The sequence below is a fragment of the Chaetodon auriga genome, chromosome 22, assembly GCF_051107435.1.
Source record: "Chaetodon auriga isolate fChaAug3 chromosome 22, fChaAug3.hap1, whole genome shotgun sequence".
Classification (NCBI taxonomy): domain Eukaryota; kingdom Metazoa; phylum Chordata; class Actinopteri; order Chaetodontiformes; family Chaetodontidae; genus Chaetodon; species Chaetodon auriga.
The window spans coordinates 5,403,396-5,427,497 of NC_135095.1; the positions used below are offsets into that span (position 1 = coordinate 5,403,396).

General features: G+C 42.4%; 1 protein-coding gene across 3 annotated transcripts in view; it reads left to right on the forward strand.

Annotated features, from left to right (window-relative positions):
* The window catches only part of slc38a4 (solute carrier family 38 member 4), a 38,548-nt gene extending 16,117 nt beyond the window's left edge, over positions 1-22,431 (forward strand). For all 3 annotated transcript variants that reach the window (XM_076722413.1, XM_076722411.1, XM_076722412.1), the window contains exons 2-16: positions 457-680; positions 1,793-1,889; positions 2,906-3,021; positions 4,817-4,890; positions 5,634-5,726; positions 5,893-5,974; positions 6,060-6,142; positions 6,911-6,969; positions 8,032-8,283; positions 9,013-9,092; positions 9,973-10,073; positions 10,278-10,402; positions 17,940-18,084; positions 18,711-18,808; positions 19,003-22,431. In XM_076722413.1, coding sequence (XP_076578528.1) covers positions 556-680; positions 1,793-1,889; positions 2,906-3,021; positions 4,817-4,890; positions 5,634-5,726; positions 5,893-5,974; positions 6,060-6,142; positions 6,911-6,969; positions 8,032-8,283; positions 9,013-9,092; positions 9,973-10,073; positions 10,278-10,402; positions 17,940-18,084; positions 18,711-18,808; positions 19,003-19,107 — 1,635 coding nt within the window. In that variant the 5' untranslated portion in view covers positions 457-555 and the 3' untranslated portion in view covers positions 19,108-22,431. The remainder of the gene's footprint in view (positions 1-456; positions 681-1,792; positions 1,890-2,905; positions 3,022-4,816; positions 4,891-5,633; positions 5,727-5,892; positions 5,975-6,059; positions 6,143-6,910; positions 6,970-8,031; positions 8,284-9,012; positions 9,093-9,972; positions 10,074-10,277; positions 10,403-17,939; positions 18,085-18,710; positions 18,809-19,002) is intronic.
* Positions 22,432-24,102: the final 1,671 nt, after the last annotated feature.

Consider the following 24,102-nt stretch of genomic DNA (forward strand, 5'->3'; position numbering starts at 1 on the left):
TACTTCCAGTCATTATAAACCAAACATAGTTCATACCACTGGTCAAACTGGTGTAAAATGGAGATAGCAGCAAAGCTAATAGAACAGTCCTGCTAGTGTTGGCGAAGCTGTATGAGGGGAATTGGTTGCATCATCTCCCAGGTAACATAAACAGTCCCTCAGTTCCAGGAAGTATGAAGGACTGGTTTGCAGGGTTGAGGGCCCCATTTCACTCTGAAGTGTTCTTCATCAAGGCCAAAGGGCTGTATTGAGATACATGCAACAGACAATACTTGCATCTTGCAGGCCTGTAGTCAGCTGAAAGTTGCCATTCCTGTGTTGAGTGTTAGTGAATCTGTAAGACTTGAGCAAGAAGTCACTGTTGTTGAAGTTCTGAACAGACATCATGAAAGCTGTCTTAGCCACTGAAACCTTCGTCTAATGTTTCCTCTTTTACGCCCATGTCTTTTCTTATAGGTAACAAGGTCCAGCCAAGGTTAGGAACTCCACTGTGAACTCCAAACCCTGAAATTCTGAAAACCATACTTCTTGCCTCTTGTCCTGCTGTGCACCATTATGCCGGGAGTCGTGGATCGTATGGAGCTGAGGAAAGTCTCCACAGAGGCTGACGATGACAGCACCGACAGTCAGGACGACCGCTACACAGAGCCCATCGACTCTGAGAAGGCCACCATCGACAGGTCAGCAACCAAGTTTTCTGTTTCTTTCCCCAAATGATGTGATGTGAAAGATTATTTCTGTCACTTTATGCCTTCTGAACATTTTGGGTGGCACATTCATTCGCAAATGTTGTGTAAACTAGAGAGTCTTGTTTGTGAGTGCCAGCAAGTCAGGGGGATAAGTCATGTTACAGTTGGTTTTACTGTAACCAGGTTACTGCATTGCCTCAACTGTTGTTCGCAAACATTTCATTCAAAAGATCAAAACTTTTGGGTCAACAAGTGCGGGGTTTAAGTCTTTTGTTGACTCTAAAGACATTCACTTAGGAATGGGGTGTGTTCAAGACAGCAGCTACAGCTGATTCAGAACAGGTTGCTCACATTTAGCTGCAATGATTCAATGGCATTGTGTGTATGTGTGTGTATGTGTGCTTTGTCCATCACTAGCCTCAGCCTGACTTTACCCTATAACCTGGTAAATGATTTGTGTAGACATAGTATTAAATTCTTGGTCAGGGTGTGAACAATCGCTTGGCCTGATGACGGTTAAAGCTCAGCAGGTTTTCTGGCATTAACATGTCTTTGCATGTCAATAGCAGCTATTGTAGCTGGCAAATGATAATGCAGACCAAGTCATTAATTAGGTTACATATCCAAATGGAGACTTCAGGGAAGTAAGTCAGTAATTAATTAAAGATCCCCTCCAGACATCTTTTAAGATGTATATTAAGTACTCTACTTTGAATAATGATTTGTGTCTGATCAAAAGAAGTTCAGATATCTTGTCAAAAGCCTTTCTGATGTCTCCAATCTGCCTCAGATTTCCAGTTAGCACAGAGAACATTTGTAAGATTTCTAAGATTAAACGTAGGAACAACAAGTAAAACACATTTGACTCTCCACTGGAAGTTCTAAGATCAGTCTGACTTTAGGGGAGCTTAACAAGGATGTGGTGATCGGTAAATTAAGCACGTCAACACATGCAGCTGACCGTAAATAACCAGCATCAACAGATGTCAGCTGACCAAAAGTTTTCGCCTCGGGTCACCTGACATCTTCTGTGACATGACTGCCGTGATCTTTACAGAACAACATGAATTGTTGTTTTTCTTTCTTTCTTTTTGTCCTTGCAGTCAGTTTCTGGATGACAATGATGGCGGAGAGAGCCAGAAGTTCCTGTCAAATGGGATGATGAAGAAGAAGAAATATGAGGAGTACCATGAAGAATATGTAAGAGGACAAGTCACAGCGTTCATCTAGTCAGTGTCTGTCAGTCAGATTAATGGTTTAATCAAACGCTAGAAAACAGAATTTGTCATAGTGATCATATTTATATTCAGATTATATTCCATTAAGTATTTTGAGCAGAGTCTGGCAGCAGTTTCAGCTCATCTGGTTTCCATCAGGCTGTAAGAGCAGTTTTCTTTCTAGAACTGCCATTTTGTACAAAAATCAAAATGTGTTGTAGAGGAGCCCCGGAGACTGATCTCTATTCAGCAGCAGAAACGGACCAGAATGCAATGCAGGGACATGACACTTTGTCAACTCTTGGGTGACTCTACACTCAAAATGAATTTGGTGTGCTCTTAGATTTCAAACATGGCGCTGCAAGCAAACAGCACAGGAGTTCACTTCCTGATGTTGTAGGTGTGTGTGTGTGTATGTGTGTTTAAAGGCAGCCCTGCCACATGATGGAGCTCGTGAGTGAATGTACAAGCAGCCGTGAAGGTTATTAGGTGGTGTAAGAGTGTTAGTAAATCAAAATATGTGCTGGACATCCAATTACTTGACACTGTAGCAAATGCACCACTGATTTTTGTACATGAGCTTTCCCAGTACAGACAAGACCAGTCACATTCTGGGAAAAGTTGGCTGTTTTGAGTTGAGGGAGAATGGGCCCAGTCAATAAAACTTAATCGCAACTGGAAATGCAGTTGGTATCTAACAGTGCAGGGAAGGTGAGGGTGTGTTTTTCCTTGAATTACAGCTTGTGGGGGGCAAAGTGGTTACTAATACCAGTAAAGTCTTTTGTGGTTTGCTGCACATTGCCAAATGTTTGCCTTCTTTCTTGCTGCAATGCAGAGGAAGTATTTAACACAATTACATTGTTGATTCCAGTTTTAAATAAATCATCAAGGATCTGAGCCCAGTTTTACTTCAAAGGCAGACTTTAAATGTTTTTCAGTGTTGCACATCTGTTTTCCTCATACAGATCTCCCTTCCTTCTTTGTTTTCTCTCTGAGCAGCATCCCGGCCACACCTCCTTCGGGATGTCTGTCTTCAACTTGAGCAATGCCATCATGGGCAGCGGCATTCTGGGCCTGTCCTTCGCCATGGCCAACACTGGCATTGTGCTCTTTACGTAAGTACTTTCTCCAGTAGAACAAGGAAACCGGCAGCATGCATGTGAGGGTGTGTGTGTGAGAAATGACAGGACAGGCAAGTAGTTACTGGAACCCTGATTCTGAAAAGTTGTGATAACGTATGCTTTTGGACATCACCTTCACTGATTTTTGTAAATATATACTTATTCTGAATTTGATGCAGCAGCACATTTCAAACAAGTTGGGACACTTAATACAACTAAAGACTGGGAAAGTTGTGGAATGCTCCAAAAACACCTGTTTGGAACATTCCACAGGTAAGCAGGTTGATTGGTAACAGGTGATAGTATCATGACTGGGTAAGAAAGGGGTATCCTGTTTTTTATTTACAATTTAGTCCCAACAATTGTGGACTTGGTTTTGCACATTCTACAATTATAGAGACAAACATTTTGACCCAGAGTTTGTGCAGATTTAATATTTCTTGCAAACTTTCCATTTTTTGTATATCAGCCCTCAAAAAAAATTAGAGCTAGGTTGTATTTTTTCTCAAGGATTTTGACACATCGTTCATTACATCTCAAAATTGTTCTCACTCTCCTCAAAATCCCATATTAAAGCCCTTAAATGAAGTACAGTCATAGTTGACAAACACTGGTTTCAGTTACAGTGTCATTAGGATTTATTTCTAGTGTAATTACAGGGCAAGAGCTGACAGGACTGGCATGTAAGATGACACATAATGAGCTTAACCTGGCGGAAAGAACGCCCTGATATGTAAACGTGTAAAGGCTGCGTACAGCTTAATGAGAAAAAATCTTCTGGCAAAAAAAAGATTATGATTCAGCACCATGACAGCATGTTTTAAATGTGCAGTGTTGCAATTTACGGTACATTCAACTGTGTGTAGCTAATTTAATCAATTGTTGAGACATTTCACTCAAAGCCATAAATGGCAACCAGCTGGTGTTGATGAGAAGTCAGGGGATCGGTTATGTCATCAGGAGACATGTTCTTGCGTTAACTGGCCGGTGAGACAGAATAATCTGTAAAAGCATGAAATATATAGCAGCACAGCCATGCAGAAATGTTTGAACTCCTGCACCCTGTGACCTCAGCTCCTCTGCCATCTTTCATCCAGCTCTGTCTGTCCCATGTATATGCATCAGCATTCATGGGTGACTTCCATGAACATCCGACACCACGCTGCCACCCTACACCCTTCAATCCCACGCACGCAGCCCCCCCCTGTCCACTGTCCATACCCCTGCTGCATGGCAACCTCATGAGCTGTTACAGGGAGTGCCAATGGAGAAGAGAAATATTGCAATAGTATCTGAAAAATGATAGCAGACAGGGAATAATAATGACCTCACGTCATCTCTTCTAAAGCACCACCAGCACAACAAACCTCTTCATCCTGTTGCTTAAAGTGAGCTGAGTGGAATTCCTGCAGGAAGCCATAAAAGTAATGATCTGTCCCAGTCCGTCCAGTGTCACCCTGCTGATACTCCGTTTGCCATCTGAAGAATGCAACGGATGGATGCATTGACGTAGCATTGACGTGACACTGCACCAGTCATGCTAGAACCATGTCTTGGCAGCTGCACTGTGTCACAGATACTTTGATCTTCTTCTCAAAAAAAAAGTGCTACCGGCCACAACTGAGCCGAAAGCAGCCCAGCAAAAGTGTGACTTCTGTTCTCCTAACTGCACCTACTCTGCCTCATATCACATCCATTTCCACGTTTGTCTTCTCTCTTCTCATGCACGAGGTTTGTTGTTATCAGTTATGTCTCAGTTCACTGACCTCTGTCCTCCCTCTCTGTGCAGAATCCTCCTCATCGCTGTGGCCATCCTCTCTTTATATTCTGTACATCTGCTCCTTGTGACGGCTAAAGAAGGAGGTTGGTATTTTAAGTTAACTTCAGGTTCAGCAAACTCAACCGGCCTCCTAATGGCCAACGACCACAGGCTGATCACTTGGAAATAAACCTGCATTGAAGGTCCAGTGTGTAGGACTTAGGTGGATCATTTGGCAGAGGTTGAATAAAACAGTCATAAATATGTTTTCAATTGTGTCCACCATGTGATCTTTCTACAGTAGCCCAGAATGGGCAAACCAAACATTTTTGGTCTTTTTAGCAGCCAATCGCAGGTTCCCATACACGCTTGGAAGGGGAGGGCCTTCAGTTGGTTGCAATTTGCAACCTCTCCACCTTGTCAACTTTTCAGACTTTTCTACAGTCTTTGTTTCTTTTTGGTGAAATAATATTCATGCTAAATGTTAAATGCAAAACTTCATAAATGTCTTTGACTGGACTGCTCATAACTGATAGACACGCAACCCATAACAGGGGGTTGTAGAGATATTGCTGTCGGGTGGTTACATGTGATTAAGGACTGTAGCACTTAATTAATTGTCAAAGTTTGCCACATAGTATGCGCACTAGCATAAAATCTACAGTCCTTGAAAAGTTGTTTGTGTATTAGATGGAATTCATTTTGTTGAATTTACAGTAACACAGAACAGAAAAGGCAACACACCTGCGGTTTTTTTTCCCATGTATTCCCATTGTCTCTGTTTTTGTTGTGCTGCCTGAGGTGTTTTCTCATGACTTATCTTCCATCAACTTGCCTGTTCTGACAGGATCACTCATCTATGAAAAGCTGGGGGAGCGAGCATTCGGCTGGCCTGGGAAAATGACAGCATTCGGATCCATCATTATGCAGAACATTGGAGGTAGGCAGTGATCTCATGTGTATGTGAGGGTATCTCAGTTCATTTTGAAAAATAAAGTGGTTTACTGCAATTTAATAGAATTGCTGAATCTCTACATGTGGTTGTAATACAGCTAAGTTTAGAATCTCAGGTGATCTTAAGCATCCATGTCCTCTCTGTCCTGCAGCCATGTCAAGCTACCTCTTTATCGTGAAGTATGAGCTCCCTGAAGTGATCCGAGCCTTCTTGGCTTTAGAAGAAAACTCTGGGTGAGTGTGTGTGTCCTTTTGAAGATAAGTATGTCTGTGTGTGTACATCATTTAACACATAGATCTCACTGTATCCCCTGTGCAGTGAATGGTACCTGAACGGGAACTACCTGGTGGTGTTTGTGTCCATCGGAGTCATTCTGCCTTTGTCTCTGCTTAAAAATCTGGGTAAGGACTCACTTTACGGCAGTGATAGCTAAGATGCTAATTTTCCATTGAATTACAAATATTTCACCACATGCTGTGAACACTGTACTTCAGACACTTCTGATACTATAACTGATTTTTAAGAAGACTTCCTACAGCCTGAAGCCAAGTTTCTCTTCCATGTTCTTGCAATCCTGCAATCCGCCAAACCAGAATGAACGTAACACTAGTCGAACCCTTACTCAGCTCTGGCAATTAGGAGTGACTGTGAAGTAACACTGCTATTAAGCCTGTAGTCAACCCACCAGACAAATGTAATTTATGAAAGCAAGAGCCAGATCCGCCTCAACTGGCTCAGCCCCAAAAAAGGCTGCACACTGAGCCCAGATTATGTAATTATGACATAAAGACATAAGGCATAGACATCAGACATAAAGAAGCATATAGACTCAAAGCTTTATGCCTGAATTTATTAAATAATAACAACAGTTGTGATTTTGGGTAGATTTGGTCACTGTTCTATCCAGACCTTAAAGGCTTCACAAGTTCAAATCTGAACTGATGCTCATATCAGGTTTTTGAGGGTCTATTTTAGGATGTGGGTCACAACCTAGAATGCAGCGTGACCCACATCTGAGAATAGATACCAGAATGAATGGACAGTGGTGTCAAAAAGAGTGCATGGGTGCAGAATAAGAATAGCAAACTACAGCAATCATATCACATCTGTATCTGACACGTTTGTGGCTTTTTTTTTTTTTTTAACCGCTGACGTTTTCTCCTCTTTAGGCTACCTGGGCTACACGAGTGGTTTTTCCCTTTCCTGCATGGTCTTCTTCCTGGGTGTGGTAAGTTCAGATTTCTAAAAGCCCAAAGGGAAATGTGGGATTCAGCCATAGAGAAGGGCATCTTAATACTACTCTAAAGGCACAGCAGGCACTTGCTAATAATATCTTTTAAAGCTGCGATAATTGATATTTTTTATTCTAAGAATGAATCAATTGCCTGCATGTACGTTAAAGTGGTTGCTCATAGTGACGAAGCCTCAGAGATTTACTGCCAACTCTCCAGTTCCCCTCAGCTCTACAAAGCTTTTTAGCTTCTTGAGTCATGTTCTGGTTTTACCACCTGCAGCTTTACCCTTAACTGCTCACCAACCTACTTTACAGGCACAGTGGGCAGCTGTTTTAAGAGCTTTTTTGTTGTTTTGTTTTTATTTTTTGGTGAAATGTACTTAAGAAAACAGCTTCATTCTACTTGCCCAGCACCAATGGCCAGACAGGCAAAGTGTTTCAGTGGAGCTTTTTGCAGCAGATATCTCCCTCAGGAGCTAGTGCACACCTAAACAGAGCTAAATGGAGAGTGACAACTGGGCTTACGTCAACCTGGGTGCCAGAAACATGACTCCAAATGAATGCGAATGTTGCTTTGTGCCTGCTTGATGTATAAATAGTAAACTTTACGCCAACACATTCATAATATCAACTTAAAAAGGTGACAATTTGTCAGTTTGGCAGCTTGTTTCTGCTGCGTCCAAGTCGCCAAAAAATATCACATAGCAGTGATGCTTAGCTAATTAGATTGTTAAATTGCTAATGAGCTAACTAACAGCCATGACTTTGACCCTGTCCTCCTGTTGCCTCAGAGTTGAGGACCTCCAGTATGGCTGGTACAGGCTGTATTACACCGTCTGACAAACCTGGAACTGCAGCTCACTTGTTTAGAACATTACATCATGTAGAAAATGTAGAACTAGCTCACATGTATTGCAGAATAATCCCAAAATGACCCAACTGGAGAACTGCCACAACTCTCGTTTCAAGCAGAGAGAGTGGTTGGGAATTTTTTTTCACTTATTTTTACTTGGAAGCACTGTAGCTGTAGCATGACTTCATGTTGCTCTTTTCCAGGTGATCTACAAGAAGACCCAGCTGCCCTGCCCTCTTCCTTTCTTTTACCAGCACTCGTCGAACCTCAGCATGAACGCCTCAGACTTGTACCACCTACAGAACAACTCAGCGCACATGGATTTCTCCCGCGCCGACATTTCCCCGGCGGTCCTCGGCAGCCATGACTCTCATCACTCCACCGGCGTCCACTTCGAGCCGCACCCTGATGATGAGGAGATGTGCACGCCCAAATACTTTGTCTTCAACTCGCAGGTACGGTGAGGGCTGATGTTTGATTCGTTTTCAGTAGAGTGCAAACTTCTGCTTCCTCCAAACATTTGTCCACCTTGCAGAGCTCAGTCGTAGACATTATTCATCTGTGTGAAGAGATGACATTTGTGTGAAGCAATATGAGACTGCTTGGCTTCCACAGAGGAATACATCTTATAACCTACAAATTCAACAGAAACATTTTGCCAAGTATTTGTCAAGACATGTTTAGTAAAGGTGGGGATTTTAGGGTGTGTTTTGGCATTTCTGTGTGTGTGTGTTTACCTATTTGTGTGTGGGCCTATATGATCATAAATCAAGCTAAGAATTTGACTCATAGCATTACATACTGGGACACAGGATTAGCTGCGCTGTCTCGATTCACCAACATTGTAATTTTCCTGGTGATGAGAGGGGGAAGCAGTCGTTTCATATCCTTTGACTAGATTACCGTCTACCTGCTTCTTTTGGGCTGTTTTGGAGTTTGCCAGTTGCAATTTGAGGCATTAAGGCAGTGTGGAAAGGTCAACCGTAAAGAACATGATTTATGACTAATCAAACACTTAACAGTCGGTCCGTGATACGTGGGTGGTGGAGCGGATTAGTCAGTCAGAATTGTTGTCAACAGTTCCAACTACAAAACATATTTCTGGCTCACTAATTATCTGACTTAATAAAAATAGAATGTTAGCACCAGGGTTGTCTTATATGTCCTGTACATGTTTCCCCCAGACGGCTTACACCGTGCCCATCCTGGCCTTTGCCTTTGTCTGCCATCCTGAGGTCCTGCCTATCTACAGTGAGCTGAAAGAGTAAGTGTTCCTCTTCCCCTTACATCAAGCAGTGGAGCACCACCACCACCACCACCTCCTAAAACAAGCTTAAAGGCTCAGTTCAGCCAAATGAAACCCATTTTCTCACTATGGAGCCATGCAGACAGTGTTTACGTGCCAAGGTTTGGAGATAAGTGTTTGAAAGCTTGTGCTGCCATCGCAATATAGTCACTCAAAGATCTGAAAATGCATGTGAATTGCACGTAGAGGCTTCTTTCCGGAGACGATGTCATGGTCAGCCTTCTACTAATTGACAGACCTCACTATGAACAATTTTTACTGGGCGTATTATAGTTTTAATGCATAGTCCCCTTATTTTTAGAATGAATTGAAGTTTACTCATTACATTACCATGCTTATGAAGTAATTACACTATAATGAGAGCTAAGGTCAGTACAGCAGCAGGTCTCTTGTGGCGTTGGGCAGCGCAGGGAGTTGCACTGTGAATGCAGCTCTTTGTTTGGTAAAGTGGAGAAGTATTTTCTTTTGTTTTCCAGTATGCATTGAGAACGGTCAGTGATGCAGTTTCCCCAAATAATGACGAGTGCTCTTAAGAAATGTGACAAAGGCGGGAAAGAATCAGGAAATGGATCATGCAGGTGTGCAGTAAGGATGTGGTAACAGGACATCCTGCACGTCGTGGAAGGGAACAGAAGCGGTCCAATCATGAGGAGTCACTGAAAAGAATGCAATGCATTCAAACAGGCTCAGAAGAAAAGCAGATTGTGAAGATTAAGAAGGATCTCCATCTCCCTGTATTCGTCCAAGATGTTTACTGCAAGTCTCGAACGTGTCCCTAAACCTTTGGAAACTGAAGGAGCCTCTCTGACAATGAATGTGCATGTGTGTGTTGTTTCAGCCGCAGCCGGAAAAAGATGCAGACCGTGTCCAATCTGTCCATCTTGACTATGCTCATCATGTACATGCTGTCAGCTCTGTTTGGCTACCTCACCTTTTATGGTAAGAGCGACGATACACAAAAGCAGCGAAATAGTAACATAAATATCCTTAAATGTTACTTTTCTGCATTAAGAGACAAACAGACAGATAACTATTAGAGCTAACAGATCTTTGAGATCCCAGAACAAACACTAAGTGACACTGTTTAACTGACTATTGTTCACAAATGGCTCATGTTTTTCCTTTGTTGCCCCTCCAACACAGACAACGTGGAGGCAGAGCTGCTCCACACCTTCACCAAGGTTTATAAGTTTGACACCATGTTGCTGCTGGTGCGCTTGGCTGTTCTCACTGCGGTCACTCTGACTGTCCCCATCGTGCTGTTTCCTGTAAGTACTGCTTCTGCTCCACAGACAGACAGGGGACACATGAAGCAATAGTTAATTCTGGAAAGCAGAATATTTTCCTCATTGTAAAATATCATGGCAGGGGATAAGTTCTGGGGTTTTCACACTTAAGTTCATTTGAGCAGTGCCGTCTTTTTCCTCTGCCAATTCTTTAAGCATCATTAAAATCAACGTCATTTAAGCACTGATATAATTTGATTGACGTCAGAGCACACAAACATGTTCTTCAGACACACATAAACATACACCACCCTTGTAATTTAGAATATCTGGCGGCTGCTTTCCACCTGGCGCCGACCAGCTACTTGCAAACCGCTCGTTCAGTAAAACATTACTGCCACTTTGTGTCATTCTGCTTACAGGCTGTGTTTTGTGTTTGGTGCACAGTCAGTGTTTTTTTTTTTTCTGGATGCAGCTGTTTTTTTCCTGGCAGTTTGGTAAAAAAGAACACACTGTTCAGTTTGGCACTCTGCTGGTGTCGTCATCTCAATTCCCAAAGCACACAAGGTGAGGTTTTAAACAGCCACGCCTCTTAATGTTGCAACACAAACACTCACATGATTGCTTCTCTCATACTCACTTTGTTTCCCCTTCTTCTCTCAAGATGGGGTCAAAGGTTAGCCCTTGTGTGACGTCCAGTGGCCAACACTTATCGCCTCGGTCACAAGCGCATGCATACCCTTCTGCCTCCCCACTCCATATATGTTCATAGGCTAATTTTAGCTTGGCCCTTGTCTGACATAAGGAGAACAAAAAAGGGCTGCTGGCCAGAGGAACTGTCACCCCCCGATTTAGCTTTCATGCACAAACACACACACACACAAACTTATGTGGAGACTAAAACTGGCATTTCCTGAAGCTGTTGAATGTTGCTGAACTTGGTTACCATGAATTATTTCATTAAAGAGATAAGTAATTTTGGGGCTATCGGTCCCACAGGGAACTTGTTTATCAAGTTTCATTGTAATAAAGTCAATAAAAGTTTAGAAATATCATGTTTTAATGTTACGGTAGCACCCCCTGTGGGTGGAATTGTATTAAACGCTACATGCTACATGCTGTTTGGCTGTATGTAGAACATTTCCAAATACGCTTGCGATCCAATTTAATACTGAGGAGTTATGACCCATTAAGTGCACCAGGCCACACCTTTAAAAGTCGTGTAACCAATCAAAGACAGACAGTAAATGATGCACGAAGCAGAACTCATAAGTTTTGTTTGGGGTCGTCTAAACACAGTCCTGTGTTGTAATATGTTAAGCATTTCCAGAGGGGCATCGGTTCATTAAGTATGAATATTTTAGATTTCAACTTTCAAACATTCCTCCCATAGACTTCTCTTATGTATTTTAATACTTTAAAAATGTATTTAAAATGACTGAAACATGTTAGCATAAAGACAAGTAATACTACACATCTCCTGATGAAGATGGGTCGACAACGAACAGTAGTTAGATGCCAAAAAACAGTGAAATAATAATAATAAATAAACAATAGAGAGAAGATGATAGTAGTGTCATGAAGAATAAAGTGCAAAGATGAATGATGTGCCAGCTCTCCCATGAATTCACACAGCTGCTCATCTGGGAATAATCTCTGAAGTGGCTGCAGCCTGCCACCAGGGGGCAGCAGATTAGTTGATATTGAGTCACAGGAAAGTGCTGACAGAGAATGATGCAGCACTGACTGCATGCCATGAAAACACACAGCTTGACACAACACACACACACACACACACACACACACACACACACACACACACACACACTCATTTATACATAGTTAGAGAATAAAAATATACAATGTTTATCTGCAGTCTTTTATATCATCTGTCTCATATGTACACACACTTCAGTCATCGTCACATTTTATTACAGTTCAGCCATTTAGCTGATGCTTGCATTCTCTCTGTGGATGTTCTCCCCCATAACCCTCTGACTGACACACACAGAACACCCCCCCACCCCCACCCCACCCCCCAGCAGACACTGCTGTTTTTTTCTGTGGAGGGGAATGAGAGAGGATCCCCCTCTCTCTGCAGTGGAAGTTTACAGCCTCAGAGTGGACAGTGGAAAAACCCTCACCCTGACCGCTACCATGAGGGAGATAGAGAGGCGGAGCTAGTGAGATGGGGGTGGGCTGGCAAGGTAAAGAGATAGAATCACAGACCTTTGCCAAAGCCGCACAATCCTCTAAATGTGTTGTCTTAATGATAGATAATGGTTAGAAATCTACATGTGGATGTGCATCAAAGAAACCATATAATGAATGGCTGGTGGTGGCCATGGGAAAATACCTCAGTCACATGGGAATGTGAGGATTTTGTGCGAGGGTGAATTTTACAAAATGTCAAAGTGGTCAGACACCGCTGAGTTATATCCTCAGAAAGAGAAATTTAGGTAGTTTTCAACCAGGGCCGTATTTTCCCACGTCTTTGTGTCAAAGTGACAAATGGGGACAGCATCGTTTTTTTTAAATTGGTGCAGTATTGAGCAAGAGCACTGCATCCAACAGCTGAAAAATGGGCTGCATTGTGACCCGTCCAGGCACCATCAGTGTACATCCATGCAAGTGCTAGCTTTTGCCACTGACTCCTTTCCACCATTGCCTCCGCAACAACTCACGCCATGCTTCAGAGCAAGACGTCTCTTGTAGTTATGCTGCCGGCACGTGACCGTTTACTGTCTCTATATGCAGCAGTTTTATTTGACTCCAACTCACAATTAATCCATTTTAAATGTGACTGACATGGAGAAGGGTAAGCCTGTAAAAATATCCAGTGCTGAGAAAGTGAGAGGGAAGAGGACTGAGATAACAGAGGAAATAAAAATTTGATAAGGGCACAGAAACACAAGACTGAAATGGGATGCCGCAAAGCAGCTGTGGTAACTTGCAGCTTAGTGAAAAGGGTGAGGCAGTAACACAGCAGCCCTGTCTCCTGGAAATGACCTTTTTATACGGCTAATCTGCAACAGTAAATTTGCTTTGAGGAAAACGTAACGTTGACCCAATTGTGTATTCTATTCGCAGAATGAGGAAATGTTAATTAACGTAGCTAGCAAGTTGAAAAAATAAATTTTAAGCAAGAATGGGAAAGAATTAAGCTTTAAACACTTACAAAAACATTTGATTTGATCGGTTTGAACATTAAATTTCTTTGAACTGTTTTTAGTTGAACATAAGTCAATAACGAATGAGCTGTGTGAACTTAAAAAATGTCAAGCAGATTCCTCCTGTGAACTTGTGTTAAAAACCGGTCTTGGCCTGTGTATACCTGCATGGACACCTTTGAAAAGAACTGAGTCATAACCTGCTTTACATAAGGCAGTTTTGGTGATAAACTCTAGCTGCTGAGAGACAGTAATGTGTATGGTTGACTGAGCTAATGCTGTTGGTGAAGTGGAAAAACAGGTTGATGTGTGCATGGATTTCTGTTGGGAAACGTGCGTTTTCTGCAGAGTTGGGAATGTTTAATTAACCAATCGCTTGTCTTGCAATAAATTAAAGGGTGTTGCTGTAACATGGCCAAAAGGTTGACTAAGTTGAAGACATAGAAGGCGTCAGATCAAAAGAACTACTCAGTCACACCACTCAGCCAAGTTTCCATTTGACATTTGAGAATCTCGCCTTGAATCCTCCTGACCTTAATTTTGCAGTGAAACGCTGCCAACCTTCAGCTAGAGATTAACGTTAGCTTTGTCTGCGACTGTCCTTGGCTCCTGAGGGGAAGTACTATGTGAGAGAGGAGAGAATGCATGTGTGGGAGTATACGTTTGGAGACATGTGTTTTAGGTGTTTAAGTGTGTGTGTGTGTGTGTGTGTGCAGTCACGTGAAGGATAGATGGTAACAGAGGCCAGATCACACAGGGCTTTGCCAGGATCCTGTACATAATGAAAGGGCTTTATGTGGAGTCAAACCTGCCCCATTTCCCAGGCTCCAGCTGGAGATGGAAACCATGGGAGAGGGCTGCAAACAAGCCTTTATGTCTACCATCGTGGAGTTTCAGTCTGAGGCTACGTCCACGTTAACACGTTTTCATTGGAAAGTAAAAACAGCCTCTGTCTAAATGAGTGTCGAAGCACCGTATCAGAAATAATCTCCGTCCAGACCAACACGCCTGAAAACATGTCATATGACCATTCACGTACACTGGGCATGCACATACAGGTGTTTGGTGTTTTTCTCCTTTGTATGTAGGCAGCAGTAGCGCGATGAAATGCAGAATTAAACTGCACAACAGCCGCTTGCACTGACAACAAGTTCAACAATGCCTGGAATTAATTTCCCATGTTGAACAAACTGCTGGTAGTCAAGGCTCATAGATATACTGTATATAGACATTTCATTTTTCCGGAAAAGGGTCACCTGACAAGGGTGGGACAAATCAGGGTAGGGCAAGCTGTACCAGGAGTTAAACATGGGTGTCTGCATCATTTCCGGAAGTCTTCGCTTCCAACGTAATCCCAGAGTTTTAAGACGAAAAGGAAAGTCTCCATTTTAAGGGCTCTGAAACATCAGAATAGTGTGGATGCTGGTGATAAACAGCAGAAATTCTGTGTCAATTGCTATTTGATGTGGATGTAGCTGATTCACACCTCATAACATCACCATTTCAAATAATGTGTTTAGTCCGTTAGCTATTAGCAAGCAGCAATTAATATAACATTTACTAATGCTTCACGGATCAGTCATAGCAGGCATGTCAAAACTGTTTTGGGGTTGCCAGGTTGTGAAAAATACCATTCATGCTGTTGTGTCTGCTCCTCATCAATTCTGAAGTAACATAAGTTAATCAAGGCATTAATTAAGGGTTGTGAGTCACTGTCTAACAAGTCTGCAGGAATTAATGTAGGTGAGTCATTAAGAACATGTTTATATAATCACCTCTGAAGTCATAAATGTTAAAAAGCTGTTAATTAATTCACTGCAGCTCTTTTCCCCAAGGTCAGAGGTCAAACAGGCCTCTCGAGTGGTCCTCCAATGAATTAAACAGCAGTACAAGCATCACGCTAGTAGGACTGACACCGGCCCAAGATTTTTCACAACCTGGCAACCCAAAAGTTGTTCTTATTAAAGATTAAGGTCAACCTTTGAAACAGTGGCACAGTCTGTGTGGTGGTCTGAGTGGAGCTGAAATGCTGCAGAGCGTCAGTGTCGCCACTAGAGAGCTCGTGTCGACATTCATGGCACCGTGTTTTGGGTGGTCATGAGTTGTTTTGGTTGCAGGAAAGAACACTTTGTGAAACTTAACTCTTTTTTTCACGACACGAAAGTTGTTTTTATTAAAGTGCACGTGGAAATTTTCTAGGTACATTTTGTGAAACTCAACTCTTTGTTTTTAAAAGTCTAGTTTGGCCGTTAAGGTTCAAGTAGTTCTTCAGTGCCTGTGCAGTCGGAAACACTCTGATATGACTTTCCTGTTGATATTTTTACTCGAAAGGGGACTTTTACCCTGCTGCGTGTAGTTTCACTTCACATTCAGCATCTGTGCAAATTCAAATGTGTGGTTGTGGAAAAAAAAAAAAAGCATCATGTAGAAACGACAGGCTCAACAGGGTAACACTCGAATTTAACAGCTGCCACACAGTGTCTGCTGTTGTCTCTGGTTTTGAATATACTTGCACTTTCATGTTTGCATCATGACTTGAACAGAGAAAACCCAACCCCTTTTTGCAGTAAATGGGCAAAAGTGTACAGGGCTTGTTTTTATCTGCTTCTAGGCTGGACACATTTTGCAGAACTAGCTTTCGTAGCTAAATCCCTGGTTTGTTGCTAACTGGCTGAACCCAGATGTGGCTGGACCAATCTGGCTGCCTACAACACGGCTCTGTGTGTGTGTGTGTGTGTGTGTGTGTGTGTGTGTGTGTGTGTGTGTGTGTGTGTGTGTAGACCTCTGACAGGTAAAGACCAAGGAGTAGAAAGTGTGCAAATATTGCACGGTGAACTCCAAAGGCTTTGCGCCAGGTAACAGTGGGGTGCTGAATAGTTTGGAGCCTTGGAGAGAAATGCCTCGTCCAGGCTCTAGTTTTCCAAGCTGGTCTAATTATGCAACAGCTGGTGGGTGGGGGAGGTAGGGGTGGGGGCACACTTGTAGAATTTTAGGAGGGATTCACTTGAATTATTGTCATTATCTCCCTTAAGAAATGAGTTTTGGCTTTAGTGGTGACACTTATTTGGCAGTGGACAGTGAAGCGCAGGCGTCACCCCAGTGCCTCCTGACCGTCATGATGGAGGTCACTTGGTTCAGTCTGACAGTGCAGAAAATCCAGTTAATGTGATTTTTTTTTTTTTTCTCCCACTGTGCCATGCTAGCTGGATATAAATCTTTACCTTAAATCAGACTTGAAAGAACACAAAGACGGCCTGTGGATGTTCTGCCAGCAGCAGCTTTTAAAAAGGAAAAGATAGCACGTCTGGTCCTTAATAAAGAAGCCACTATCTCTGAACCTCTTCTTGCATCTCATATTTGTAGTGAAATATGTTGCCATGACAACTGGTGGCCCTCATCTCCCTTGATGTTGACATGCTCCATCTAGACTTTTCCAGTTATGTTGCTTGTCACTGGTGCTTTTTTATATTGCTTTTTAAATGTACGCACACTTGTGTACATAAGTCCTCTCCATTCGCTACCTTTTTATTTGCTCAGCTTTGTTGCCCTTGTTCTGAGCCGTTACTGTGTGTCCATTCCTGTGTAAGTACACTGAGAACAATGAAAAACCCTGAGTCACAATCCTTCTATGTATTCTTGACCAATATGGCTGATTGTGATTAATGAACTAATAAGTAAGAGAGGAAGGAAGACGGGCTGGCAGAAAAAAAGAAGTCAACTGCAAGTGATAGCTTTGTGTAAAAACACACCTCCCCCCCTTGCAGGCAAGCCTGCCTTCCTCTCAGGCTGATGCAATCCCATGGTTCCATTGCGCTGCAGGAGATAATCCCCTGCCTTTTTGAATGGGCATGGCAAGCTCCGCCCCTTGTAACCTTTCCCCGTGTGGCCTGCGAGCTGACGGTGCCTCGGGTTTCACCTGATCCCCGCAACCTTTCACCCACTGGTGGCTTGAACAGGCTGCCTGTGGCTCAGCAGCACCAGGCATCTTAGCTGGGATCTCCTCGTTCTCTCGGTTTTCCCTCTCGCTCTCACACACACAGTCATAAATACACACAGTAACCTCGCAGGACTTGACACACTTCAGTCAGCGGCCAAGTGCAGGAATCAGCCTCAGGCAGCGGCCAGCAGACATGCAGACTGTTGTTGGTCACGGTTTGTTTCAGAGACAGACTGTACACACGCAGAAAAGTAACAACAGTGACACGTGTTTCCTTACAGTCCAGTGTGGAGGAGGTTGAATGCAACTTTACTTTTATTTTATCAAACAAACCTGATAACTTTTGAAAGCACGAGCTGACCAAACATGCTGTGATGGTTACACATCCCCCCCGCCGTTCAGTCAGCTAATGGTGAACTTTATATTAATTATAATAATGAGTGAAATGTCAATGCTTTTTGCTTTTTCCCAGATCCGCTCTTCCATCAGCACACTGCTGTTCAGTGGTCGGGAGTTCAGCTGGACTCGCCACATGCTTATTGCCGCAGCCATCCTGGCCTTCAACAACATGTTGGTCATCTTCGTGCCCACCATCAGAGACATCTTTGGCTTCATCGGTGAGTGCTGCCTGAATACCTTGACACACAGGAAACAGTTGCAATGTAATGAGGAAAATTTGGTTTACAGGCCGTAAAAACCCACCACATGGACATATATGAGTTAATAACACAGGCAGAGCAGCGGAGGCCTGATTAGCCTCTTCAGTTCAGGGTCATTTTATTAAGTAAAGACGCTGGAAGTACAGAAGCTTAAAGTGTCGGGTCCAGTCAGCTGTGCAGTCGCGTGAGCAGTTTGTGACCACTGGATCTGAAAACTCACGTTCCCGCTGCCAGCACACATGCACTGAATAGCACAAGAATGTAGACGTGTCTGCTTGATCTTCAGCTGCAGCCTTCTGTGCACAGACAACATTGTATGTTATTGTACGTTAAGGGATTTTAAAAGGATGCAGTGCCACAGAGCCGAATGAAGTTTTGCCTGTTATGCAAATAACTTATTGATGATAAGTTTTACTTGTATAGTGTTGTATAAGAGCGAGGACACACTCTCTCCTAGGAGATTCAATATAAATGCAGGAAGTCCCACTCTGAGGTTGGAGCGTTTTTAGTCCTATGAGTGATTCAGTGTTAAAAAGTGGGTGTCTGATTGGCTGAATCCATCTCCCTCCTGGTTTTCATTGCAGGTTCATCTGCAGCCACGTTGCTCATCTTTATCCTACCTGCTGCCTTTTACCTCCGCCTGGTTAAATCAGTGCCGTTCCGCTCCCCGCAGAAGATCGGGGTAAGTGTGCAAAAACACACGCAGACACACACTCTTTCAACATCTTTCTCTCTGTATCATCTTTCTCACTCCCCGAGGGGCGAAGAACACTGTCAGAAACTTAAACAGAAATTTCAACCCTCGGCTGCGCATCATCACACATTCAGCTACATTTAATCCCTCCTCTGTCTCTTGTTGTGTCTTTCTCTCTTCAGGCGGCCATCTTCCTAGTCGTGGGAATCGTCTTCATGATTGGCAGCTTGTCACTCATCGTCCTCGACTGGATCCACAACCCCCCAGGCTCCAGCGGTGGTCACTAAGCCCCTTCTTCTATCCCGTGATTTGCATTCAAGAGTGCAGCAAGCCCCTCTCCACCCCCACCCCGCCACATGTCTTTTGGTTTGCCTCAGCCGGTCCCACATCTGGGTTCCCTTCCAATCACCACATCTCAAGCATTGCTCATAAAACCGCAACATAATGGACGTAATATGCTGCACCGGGTTAAGACATCTTCAGTTTTTCCCCCAGAGGAAATCACTGGGGGGAGACGTTTGTTTCCATTTTCATATTTTTGTTGCTGCAAAGTTCTGGATGTGACACCATACAAACGAATGAATCAAAACCTGGACAGGAAGACGTGCGCCACCATCAACATGATCATCATTGTTATTTCCAGCTATGAAGAGGCAAACACATGCATTGCAGCCCTCACCTGAAGCAGATCTGTGCCATTTGCTGGGCTGGAAAGACGATAGGAGTCCCTCAGTCCTCTGCACTTAAAGGAGACATTTGGAGGTGGAGTGTGTCATCCTCCATGAAACAAGGAGCACTTCTAGAACCTAGAAGTTTCACTTGTAGAGCTAACACACATGAACACATATACAGTATACACTCATATACAGACATAGTAAAACACACACCTGCATTTTCAAGCAACGATCCACCGAAAATTCCTGAAATTTAACAAGCAGTTGTCTCATCTCAAATCAGCATTAATCAGTAATTTCAGGCAATCATGTAGAACTTTTACTGAAAAAAGTTTTATTTTGCTGCTCTGCTACATGTTAACAATCAGAAGCTTTGCCAAAGTCTCCATGCACATACAGTTAGAACTGATCAGAGTCATGTCCTTGTTTTAACGTTTTAAGCCAGGCTGTGCACACAGCGCGAGGAGACACTTTCAGTATTACTGTCAAAGAGGGAACTGAACAAGGTATCAGTGGACATAGTTAAGCATGTCTGCTTAAAACAAAAAAGTGTTGTACATTGATATTTTGGGAAATGTGTTTATTGGATACTCTCTTGTCTCTATGCCACATATGAAGCTTACGTTACAGCCGGCAAACGATTAACGTCACATAAAGACTGGAAGCAGAGGAAAAGAGCTTGCTAACCCCCTAAAAACCTCAATTTTTTTAGCAGTTTGTTTACATTGTCAGTTTTCGTACAGATTCAACCATTGAGATATAATGTTACAATTACAAGTCTTTAGAGGTGCTCGTCAGTGGATTTTGGCTTTGAATCGAGCCAGCCTTGCTATTTTCCCCCGCTATCAGTCTTAACGCTAGGCTCAGCTAAGCCTAACTGTCTCCTGGCGCCAGCTTCGTATTTAGCGAAGATGTGCCCCTGTTCTTAAGTGCAAGACTGTAAACCAAGCTCGAAACGTGTGCTTTTTATCCAAGCTCTCACTAAAACCCTAAAATTTCTGTCTGTAAAAAGAAAAAGACAAATTCAGGTAGCGTACTTTGTAGCTGAACACATGGGCCACTTCTGTTTTGTTGATGAAGGTTCAAGTATTAATGAACTGATCATCAGGTAGTTACATATTTTTTGCTCACTGTCATTGTACACTCAATCAATAATCAGATGAAAGCTGTAACATTTTCTTTTTAAATTGTGCCTTTTGGATCGCTCTCATTGTAATTGGCTTCTAACACTGGTGCCTTTGGTAATTGACGATATCATCCTCATCTCAGCTCCTCTCCGATGCCGTTGCGTGTCACGAACACATCCAGCCAAAGTTGACAACATTAATAGATCCTTTGTGGATCTACATACGTGAAACGAATAGATATTTCAAATGAAATAGTGTATTATGTGCATGTTTTTGGATTACAAACATGGTCCTTTTGGACAATTGTATATGCTCTGTAAATAATCTTTATTTTATGGTACACTGACACTCATTGTCTGTGAGTGGGTTGTTTGGGGATTCTGCCTTACAAGTCTTCTGCAATCCACTGTTTGTTCTAGTATATATATAAATATATATAACATGTATTAGATCTTTTTTTCTCATGCTGTATGACAGTAGTTTTTTTTTTTCCTTTATGTGAAGCTTGTATATTTGTAGAAAATTTGGTCGCTATATATCCATTTTTATGTTTTAATGTTAACTTGTCATATCAGGATGAATTAATCAACGGCCTACTTCAGAACATGGTTTTCCCAGAAGTCTCAGAAACAAGGCAACATGTTTCTGTTGCTTATTGGCTCCTGCTGACCAACACCGGGTTGCAATTAAAGCCTCAAATAAGCAGTATTGATGTTGAATGTGCTTTCAGAAACAGTGCTGCAACACTTAACAGAAACAAGATCATCAAGTATTTCGTACACTGCAGGAAGGTTCCTTTACGGCAGAACATCTTTAATAATTTGTTTGAAAAGCTCATGGCTCTTCTGATATTTATAGTATTGCATTTCACTTATCTTAATGTGTAGCTGTACACCTATGCTAACATGTAACATGGAAGAACCTTCCGTGCTCACCAGTTCTGAAGCTCTACCAGGACAATCTTACACAGATGTAGTTCATACCTTGCTGTGGCTTATAATCACTGCTGTCATTGAAAAACCCTTTTAAACTCAGTTTTGTTGAGGTTTGATGTCCATGACATTACTTGAACTGAAGCTTTCCACGGCCTGAAAGAGTCAGCAAGCTTCATGAACAAAGGGTCCATGCAGCCCCTTCAGTACTCACTATGAATGTTCAATAATGGATTGTACCTAATTTGAAAATCTGGCTCTCTCTCTCTGCATTTATTCTGAATTTTTGGCTGTAACTTCATTAGCCATCTGCTATTCTGCTCATCGGTAGTCCATGCAACAGTTTCCTCTCTTCCTCAGGTTGGGTTTTGTCTTTTCAAATTGCTCTTCTTAGAGAGAGGCAGAAAGAGAGGCAGCAGGCTTTCAACAGAATTTCCAACAGCAACACCTCTACCCTCTTTAGTATCTCAGGTATTCAGTCTGGATGATTTTTTTCTTCTCACTTTTGGATAACTACAAATCTCTTCACCTTTTGCATGATTGAGCCAAGCTGTACAATGCTGTTGTATATCGTTCTGGCCTCGAAGAGAAGTCGTCTTGTGGATTTGTAAAAGCGGACTAGTTCAAAGCAAATTTTGACAGCGTTTAGAAGGAATAACATAGAAAAGAATACACCTTTATTGAAGGGAGTTGCGCAGAACCACCTGCCTTATTTTTGTATGACCCTCAGCCGCGGTGAAGCACTTGCTCAAAGTTTCCGCTGTTCGCAGTGTCTCTGCTTCCTGTGGATCAGGCTGAACATTCACATTTGTAATTTTACCCAAACAAAGGGGATGTTTTTGTATCAGTGATGCTGTTTCATTACGATGAACAATAAAAATGTGAAATGAAAAGTGTTTCTTTGGTACATTTTTTTCATCTGCCTTTATTATGACGAGGTTGCGCTTCACAAGAAACCCAGAATTGATTCCTGATATCTAATATAATATAATATAACAGGATGAGTCTCATTTTGAGCATGTGTAGGAGTTGCTATATTCAAACTGTAAAAAAAAAAAAAAAAAAAATCTCCCTGTGACACATCAGAGCTTACATAACATGTCTGTCCAGTCTGGGTCTTGGGATGTAACACCAAAGCCATATTTCTGACATAATGATCAGATGATATTAGCCTGTCGAAATAAAATGGATTCTCCTGTTCCTGTCGAGCTAGCGTCTACTGCTGACATGTAACACCACCTTGTAATGTTCCCAGAGGATCAAAATGAGAGGTGAGGGGAATGAGTTAGGCAGGGATATGTCCAACGAGTGGCACCCCTGAAATCTGACTGACCTTTGACTCCTCAAATGCCACCCCATTATCCTAAAGTATGATTGGCTATCTGCCCAGTGAGAGGCGGACCTTTCTTTGACATAACTGTTAGATAAGTGTTTGTATGTGTATCGTTTGCTTATGTATGTAGCCTACTTTTGGAAGGTATTTCTTTTTGAGGAGTTAAAGAGTAAAGTATGGAAGCTTTAAATTAGATTTTCATGCTGCCGCTCAGTTGTGTTGTGATTAGTTTCAAATAATAGAAGCTAAGTTAGTAATCAATGTAGGTATGAGAAATGGTAAATTATTAACATTCCTATGTGTGTGTGTGTGTGTGTGTGTGTGTGTGTGTGTGTGTGTGTGTGTTTGTGTGTGTGCCCTACTTGGGTCATAGTCAAAAAAGTCTGAACCCACCCCTGAAGTTCAGTAACCTTTGCATTTCTTGCCATATACATTACCTTGACACCAAAATCATCAAGTCTTCCAACGTAACTTGAGCCTCCCACAATGATGCAGGAGCATTTTGATCTGGTGCCCCCACTGGTAGACAATGTTGTTCATCACCTTTCAAAATCCATCATGTCTTTTTACTACATTCATAACTCATAACTGCATGACTGTAGTTAGTAGTTTTTTCCAGAACGGGATTCAAAATTCAAAGCATATGACAGGAAATGTCACAACACTTAACAGAGCAATATTTTTACAATTTTTGAGGTGTGTAAACTGCAAAGGTCGTGGCCATCGAGGTCTTTAACTTTGAAGTCAAGGCTTTTTGAGGATGCGCTGACTGCCCACTGAGTAAATGTTTGGCAACATCTCATCTTGGTCTCATGTTCTGGACAACAGGAGCTTGAGGGAGATTTATATCCAACTGGAACAATCAACACTGGTTTGAAAACATTTAGTCTGTACTGAAAAGCTTTTCTGTTGAGAATAGAATGAATGTACAATTTTCACTGCTCCCATGAGTTGGTTTAGCTGTTCATGAAGAAAAAAAATCCACCATGCAGGTTTGCAAACATGTTTGTATGGCTGAGGCTGCAGATGTATGTTATTGTTGTGTGTGTGTGTGTGTGTGTGTGTGTGTGTTTGCATGAGAGAAGGGCACAGGGAGACTATGCAGCATCACCACATCAGGATGCGGATCACACTCCACCACACGGTTTTGTTGTCAATCTGATTACACAACACTGTGAGCTTTGACCTCTGGATGATAACCTGCTGTATCCTCCAT